The sequence below is a fragment of the Nelumbo nucifera genome, chromosome 1 (genome assembly GCF_055504915.1).
Source record: "Nelumbo nucifera cultivar China Antique chromosome 1, China Antique-T2T, whole genome shotgun sequence".
In the NCBI taxonomy this organism is placed as follows: domain Eukaryota; kingdom Viridiplantae; phylum Streptophyta; class Magnoliopsida; order Proteales; family Nelumbonaceae; genus Nelumbo; species Nelumbo nucifera.
This window is the reverse complement of record NC_142649.1, coordinates 65,801,046-65,809,163: the sequence shown is the minus strand read 5'-3', so window position 1 is coordinate 65,809,163 and position 8,118 is coordinate 65,801,046. Positions and strand designations below refer to the sequence as shown.

Here is an 8,118-nt window from a genome sequence, read left to right as displayed (position 1 = left end):
AAATATGGACGTGGCAAGTTTTTCTTCCAAACATAGCCCAATATATACATTATGATATATTTAAAAAAAAAAAACTTTTATTGACATACTTGAGCAGAAAGATATCATCAAGCCCAGGGTGAGGGTCAGGCTGGGCCCAGACAGCCGTGTATGACCTGGCCTAGATCGGCCCAGCCCAGATATCCCGAGATAATTGGCCTACACTCAAATCCTTTCAACCCAAAACTTTTCCCTCGCTCGCTTTCCCTCCAAAGCACATTTCGCTTTTGCAACGAAGAGAGTGAAGGGAAAAGGGAAATCCAAGACCAAGACTAAGAGCCCTCGAAACCGCATTCACTCCACCGTGTTTCCTTCCTTTTTTTTTTTAATTTTTTTTTCCTTTCTCTTTTCATTCAATTCAAATCTTTCAAAATTTTCAATTTCAAATTAAGCGGAATCAGGCGCACCACCAAACAGATTTTTTTCCATGTTATTTATGTGCAAGATGAATTCCCTCTTCGTGCCCGCGCTTTCAAACTTCCCTTCTTTCTCCAAACAAATACCTCCCTCATACCTTCCATTCTCTGAATATCCTTTCTGCACTTCTTCCTCTCTCAAAAACTCTCATTTTCTTCACCTTAAACCCCTCTCTTCTTTTGCTTGCTCGATGTCGACTTCTTCCAAGGTTTCCGCTCCCCGAATGGAGGTATCTCGATTGCCTTCCGGTGAGATTCACGTTATCATCGGCCCAATGTTCGCTGGAAAAACCACCGCTCTGCTTCGTCGAATTCAGTCCGAAAGCAATAATGGAAGGTATTTATATATTCTCTTCATTTTTTGTCGAATTTAGGGTTTCGGGTTCTGTTTGTTTCTGTCTTCTATCGTACCATGAGGAAGGTCACTCCTGTGAGCATCACTTTGTCACTTATCACCAGAAAGAAGAATGAATTAAATTTCTTTTACATACATTTTCATATTTATAACTGCAGAAGTGTAGCGATAATAAAATCGAATAAAGATACAAGATATGAATTAGATTCTATTGTGACGCATGACGGAGCAAAGTTGTCATGCTGGGCTTTGCCGGATCTATCATCATTCAGAGAGAAAATTGGGGTTGACGTTTATGACAAGGTATTTTCAAAGCTGTAATTCCAAATTCATTTATTCCCTTGGCAATTGATTCTTTTTCGATTTACTCACGTATCGTTCCTTAGTGAACTTGTGATATGCCAACTGAAAAAAAAAGACTTGTGATACTACGAAGCAAGCTCTTATGGTAGTAAATTGAAAGATCTAGAAAGCTTTAATTTTTCTGCATTCATATCTATTAGTGATGCCTCTTATGTGAATTCTGATGGTACATATTTTTTGTAAGTATTATTAGTTTCACGTAATTTTCTAATAGTTATCTCATTCTCATGGTCATACATGGTCACAGCTGGATGTGATTGGAATCGATGAAGCTCAATTTTTTGAGGATCTATATGGTTTCTGCTGCAAGGCAGCTGATCATGATGGTAAGACTGTAATTGTTGCAGGCCTGGATGGTGACTACATGAGGTACTTTCTGTACTTTTTGGTCTTAATCTGTTTGCCATCATTTTCTTTTCCTTCCTTCTCTGATGAGATCCTATGTTGGCAGAAGGAGCTTTGGTTCTGTGCTTGACATCATTCCTCTCGCTGATTCTGTAACTAAGCTAACAGCTCGATGTGAGTTTTGTGGCAAGCGTGCCTTCTTTACCTTAAGGAAGACAGAGCAGACACAGACAGAACTGATTGGTGGGCCTGATGTTTATATGCCTGTCTGCCGGCTGCATTATTTCAATGGACAAGCAGTAATTGAAGCTGCAAGGATTGTCCTGGAATCTCAAAGTATTAAACGTGACTCGTATCTTGAAGCATCCCCATTATCTAACTAATATGGTCTATGCCTATGGTACATGGCTTCTTTTTACAGCCTTAAATGTTCTGTTGGGTGTAACTGTGTGATTCTTGTTCTTCCCCTCCCCTTGTTCTGTATCCCATGACAGTTTTGAAGCTTTTATGGGTTTCTTGGTGGGTTTTTGCAGTATTTCTTCTAGATTTGTACATATGTGGGAGCAGCAGTTAACTATAGAGATTGATAATATATGGGAAAACTAATGATAATATATGGTGGTTGGCCAGTCTGTAGTCTCCGTGGGTAACCATGGACCTATTTTTCATCAGGTAATGGGAAGTGTGCTGTTTCAGTTGTTGCCTCTTGGTATAAAGAGATAATCTATTGGGTTGTTGTGGTGTCCTTAGGAGAACAGTGAATGCCATTCTTAGATAAAAATATCTAATTTGGGTTTCTGCTATTGAGGACTGATGAGGCGTATTGGGGTTTTGCTACCATTTTAGCCCATGTAAATTGTGCGAAGATTCCCATACATTTGTTTTCACAACCACACATGATTCGCTGCATATTATCAATCTCCTTGTTTAAAAGTTCTAAACATACCATTTTATTGTTTGAAAGTCTCCTAAACCTTTTTTTTAAAGTTAGATTTGTTATAGGTTGTAAAAAACGAACCGATGATTTACATTTCTTATTTTAAATGGAAAGGAACATTGTTTTTGCCATTAGCAAGAAATACACAAGGAAGACTGTTTATTATGTTAAAAGATAGTTTGGGTAAGATACTCCGGACAAGACATCCGGTAGAAAAAGGTGAATGGATGTGCTAGAAATCCATCTAAAAGAAAATCATCCACATATACTTATGAACCTTTTGTCAATGCTAAGTTTACCTTCTTTATGTAGTCCATTTTCCACCAGTAATATCAAACCAGGGTAATCTTTCATACACTACATGATCGCTAGAAATGCTTTCAATGTTCTTTGCTGATGGGTCCATCATCCATTGGCCAATGGACGGATGCCACTCCAAGCAGAGAAAACATCTGCACAACATACCTGTATATATTATAGACAATACCAGATCATACCGGAACGCATTTAAGTGGGTATAATACAAATATCTAGATTCTTTTACAGGAAAATAAGGAAGAAAAATTGGATAGACGTTTGTAATGTGAATTTGTTTCAATAACATGGATATACCTGAGATTACATGGTTTAAACTTTAAACCAAATCTCTTCTGAAACAATCAAAATTGCAACTGCTTGAAGAGGGAGGGGGAAGATCAGTACAAAACCAACAAGAATAAAGCAGCATGGAGTGAGGAAAGATCCTCTACAGCATCTACCATTCATGACACCTAAAATCAGTGAAATATGGTCTTAAGTTACACCAAATAAAATAAAACCTGAATGCTTTCAGTGAAACAATAAGAGTTGACAAAAAGAGCATATAATTAAGTAAAAGCTGGTAGCATCAGAATCTTTCAGTGAAACAATAAGAGTTGACAAAAAATCAAAATCAAGTGAAGGGCATGGAGAAATAGACCAAACAATTCAAAGTGTCATGAAAATATTGAATATGGTATCCTTAAACTATATAAGTCATAGAGGTGATTACATGCATAGAGAAAAATGATACTATCAGCACAAGGTGCAAACCTTAACATTAAGATAATCACAAACCGCATCCAGTATAATTGTAGAACCGGTATCTGTTCCAGCAATTGTTTCCCAACTATGGCAGCATGAAAACAACACATCCATCTTTGGTTTTTTGAACAATTAAGCCCATTCCCTCAGGAGAAACAGATTTAACAAAAGTATAAAACCTTTTGAAATAAAAAATGTAGAGTTCAGCAATAGGTTTAAGAGAAACAGGTTTGCTCTGTTTCTCTGTGATATTGTACCTGAACTTCAATCTGAACTGTTGCAACAGAACATATAAAAAATTTCTACAGAAAACATGTACTAAAGCTTACAAATCCAAGGTTAATCTAAGACCATGTAATAATGACTCCTCCAACTCAAGTGGGATTTCTGTGATCAAAGACAGTACCTTTCTCATCTTTCTTTTCTCTATCAATTAGTTGTCTTAGCAAGTTAGCAGAGTCAACACTAGTAGCAGGGCTCAAGTAACAAGACAAAGTAACTAACAAGTAATATGATGTTCAGTTACTAGAAGGGAAAAAATAACAAAGTATATTTGTAGAAAAGCTAATTTTGATTGATAAGAGGGTCAGTTCTGGGTCTATAATATACAACAGTCTTTGAGTTCTAATTGGGTCTGAGTGTTTTCTTTTTGGGTCAGGACTCGGGACCAGTTCTTTGCTGATCTGGTCCAAGCCCGACAACCCTATCCCCATGTGAAGGTCATAATACTCTTCTCCTCCCCTTATCTTTTTTTTTCTTTTTCTTTTTAAATTAATCAAAACCTAGACACTGATTAATCACCTGATTGCCATTCATTGCATCTCCTGTAGAGGCCACAAACCTAAACTAATTGCCCCACTACATTGCATTACTATGTATATATAAACATTAGTGTAATGTCTAGTCTAACTCTGTTTTCTTTTCCTGCTACTAGTTATTACTCCACCATACTACTATTATTTCATATATGATAAAATGTCTGCTAGACTCAGTTTATGTCTCTGTATTCATAGAGATGAAAATGTTTCCAGTAACATGATCTGTGTTTATAGAGATCAAAAAGCAGTTATTTTGTTAGTGTTACTAGCATTGTGGGTAGAGGTGTAAATTGGGCCGGGCCGCCTGCAGCCCGGCACGATGGCTAATGTGCTGTGCTAGGCCCGGCATAGAGGTCCATGCCGTGCTGGGCCGGGGGTTCGAGGCCCATGGGCTGGCACGGCACGACACGGCAACACGTGCTGTGCCGCTCGCGGCCCGTGTGCCGGCACGGCCCAGCCCACAGCACAACATGAAGCACAGTTCGCCAGGTCCGTAACGGGCTGCGCTCAGTCCGCCCGGGAATATAGCCGTTGGGCCCCCCTCCGAAAGGGGCCCAACAGCTAGTTTTAGCTTTTGGGGGGGGTTTACAAAAATATCCCCCCCGCCAACAGCTATAAACAGCCATATTAGGGGGGTATTTCTATATTTTGCTTATGGGGGGTTGAAAAAATGACATAAATGCCCCCCCCCAACAGCTATATAACAACTAGTTTAGGGTAAAGTTATAAGTAACTTTACAATGACCAAAATACTTCTCCCAACAACTAAATAACAGATAGCTTTTTGGGTATTTGGGGCAATTGAATTATGTTCAATTCCTATAAATAGCCCTATCCTCCACCATTCTCATCACACCAATTCAACAATTTTCTTAATTCTCTCTCTCTCACTCTCATACTCATACATTCTCAATTATCTGCAATCTGAGAAATTCTGATTAGCTGATTGTTTGATTTTGCATTCTCCAATTCTCAAGTTTCGACTTTCAATAAGAAGGCTTGCTCAACTAGCTCAAGTATCCCAATTTGGGAGGCTTAGACGTTGAAAGGCTTCAACCGTTGAAATCAAGTTGGGATTTTGAACCGACAATCTAGGTAAGTCGAATTAGATTAATTTTTATCTTTTTAGAATTAAAAAAAAAATGGCCGGCCCTTCTCAAAACCGATTCCCCAACATGTTCACCATGGATGACATTTAATCGCATCATGATAGTATTAGTGTTTGCACTGATGCCGATGCATTTGATGTCGATGGAAGTGGAACTTTCAACCCCGGTAGTAGTGATGCTAGGGGAAAAAGGAGGGCTTCTAAGCTGAGTAGCCCAGTTTGGAAAGTTTTCAAAGTAGAGGATATTGAGGAGAAGGGGAAAAGGGCCATTTGCCAAAAATGTAGGAAAAACTTTAGTTATTATAGCAAGGGTGGTATGAGTCATTTGAGCAGACATCTGCTCACACATGAGCAAGAGGAAGATGAAGGGAGAGAAACAACCCAAACACAGATTGGGAGGGGGACTAGTTTTAGTACTTTTAGATATTCACAAGAAAAAATGAGGCAAGAACTTGCTAAGTATATTGTACATGCAGAACAACCATTTATGTTAGCTGAAGATCCAAAGCTAGAAAAATGGTTGCGTAGTTCTGTAAACCAACAATATAAAAAAGTTTCTAGGAATACTATAAGAACTGATGCTTTAAAAATTTTTTATTCATATAAACAAAATTTAATTTCTTTGTTAGCAAATCTTAATTCTAAAGTTGCAATTACTTCGGATGTTTGGACATCCAAATTTAATATTAGTTATATTTTTGTTACCGGCCATTTCTTTGATGAAAATTGGCTTTTGAATAAAAGAATTATAAGTTTTACTAGGCTTGAATGGCCACATAGTGGCCCAACTATTGCTGCAAGTATTTTAAATACTTTGCATGCTTATAGAATGGAAAACAAATTATTTCATATTTTAAATACTTTTCTATTAGTTTTGATAATGCTAACAATAATGATTTGCAATAAATATTTTAAAATGTCAATTAAAATCATGCTTAAATGGTAAATTATTTCATATTAGATGTGCTTGTCACATCTTACATTTATGTATTCAAGATGCCTTGAATATTATTTCAAATCATATTTCAAAAATTAGAAATTGTATTATATATATATATAAAGTTCATGGGCAAGAAAACAAGAATTTAAATATTTATGCCAAAATTATGGTTTAAAATATAAACATTTTATATTAGATGTAAAGCATAGGTGGAATTCTACCTATGCTATGTTATAAAGTTGTATATCTCATAAACAAATTCTTTCTGAATTTTATAATTTAAAAATGCCTAATGATATGATATTTGAGCAAGACGGGGAAATGGTAATCTGTATAAGAGATCTTTTAAAACATTTTTATGATGCAACAAATGAATTATCTAGAATTTATTATCCAACTAATTGTAATTTACCATATCAATTAATGGTAATTCGTGATTGTTTTGCCAAATATAGAAATAATCCACAATTTCAATGTATTGTTGAAATTATGGAAAATAAATTTAAAAAATATTGGGAGAACATTTCTCCCCTTTATTGTTTAGCTACAATATTAGACCCTAGGATTAGGAAAGATGGTTTAAATATTTTACTTGAAACATATTATGAAAATATGAATATTGATATAGGAAATAAAAAAGAAGAAATTAATAATTTATTATTTGAAATCTACAGTTTGTATGAATCTGAAGTTGTAGGAAATATTCCTATAACTTGTTCATCTTCTTCTTCTTCTTCTTCTCCTTTTGACTTTGAGCCCAGTAGTAGAAGAGAAAAGCTTTTTTATTTAATAAGTAGAAGACATAAAGCTGCTAGTTCTACAACAAGTTCATTTACTGAACTTAATTTTTATTTGCAAGCAAAATTTTCTAATTTAGGTGAAGTATCAAATAATTTTGATATTTTAGCCTGGTGGAGTGAACATTTGAAAAATTATTTGGTTCTCGCCGCCATGGCACGTGATCTACTAACCCCTCTGGTGTCTACAGTTCCATCGGAGTCTTGTTTTAGTGCAGGTACCAGGGTGCTGGATGACAAAAGAAGCTGCATGAACGATGAGAGCATAGAGATGTGCATTTGCTTCAAGGATTTGCTAGATGTAGAAGATAGATTACAAGACAAGGGAGGGCATGATACAACACTAGACATTTCACCCGAAGCAAATGATGAAAGTCATGAAGGATGATTCATGAATTTGACTACTTGTAAAATTTTTCATTTTTTCAAATTATTGTAAAAGTTTTAAATTTTATTTAATTTATTTGATATATATATTTTTTAATTTTTCAACAATGTTGATGAGGGCAGATTTGGCCCTCCAGTGAAATTGTGACACCTGGCACCTCATGCAAACCAAGTGTAGCCTCTTGACAACTGGGCAGGCTGGGAAGATCGGGCAGCTCGGCAGAGCTTGCCACAACTTGCCACTTTCAGACAGCTCGGCATGGCTCGCCACAGGCAGCTCGGTAGAGCTCGCCACAAGCAGCTCGGCATAGCTCGGGGAGCTCAGTATAGCTAGGGGAGGCTCGGCATAGGCAGCTCACCACAGGAAGTTGGCCACTCCGCAGGCAACCTAGCGTCTTACGAAGAGCTCGTCACTTAGGGGCAGCTCGGCGTATCGCAGGAAGATCTCCTGCCTGACAACCGTACCTGACAGATCCGGAGACCTGCGCCCACGTCTCTCGCTAGGCGGCGCCGTGCCTGCCATTCCTAAGAGCTGTCCCTTGACTGGCAGA

The 8,118-nt window shown here is 37.3% G+C and overlaps 1 protein-coding gene across 1 annotated transcript; it reads left to right on the top strand.

The window, feature by feature from the left end:
- Positions 1-333: 333 nt before the first annotated feature.
- Positions 334-2,214, top strand: LOC104594199 (thymidine kinase a-like). The gene is made up of 4 exons (XM_010254386.3): positions 334-792; positions 969-1,113; positions 1,421-1,542; positions 1,625-2,214. Exons 1-4 carry the CDS (start codon positions 467-469, stop codon positions 1,899-1,901), a joined length of 870 nt encoding a protein of 289 aa, XP_010252688.1. The 5' UTR covers positions 334-466; the 3' UTR covers positions 1,902-2,214.
- The last annotated feature ends 5,904 nt before the right edge of the window (positions 2,215-8,118 follow it).

What these genes read in the sequence shown, in the direction of transcription:
- LOC104594199 (XM_010254386.3), top strand. Translation starts at nt 467, where the DNA reads ATGTTATTTATGTGCAAGATGAATTCCCTCTTCGTGCCCGCGCTTTCA. An exon ending in TCCGAAAGCAATAATGGAAG is followed by an intron (nt 793 to 968) that starts GTATTTATATAT and finishes TTATAACTGCAG; the next exon opens with AAGTGTAGCGATAATAAAAT. An exon ending in GGGTTGACGTTTATGACAAG is followed by an intron (nt 1,114 to 1,420) that starts GTATTTTCAAAG and finishes ACATGGTCACAG; the next exon opens with CTGGATGTGATTGGAATCGA.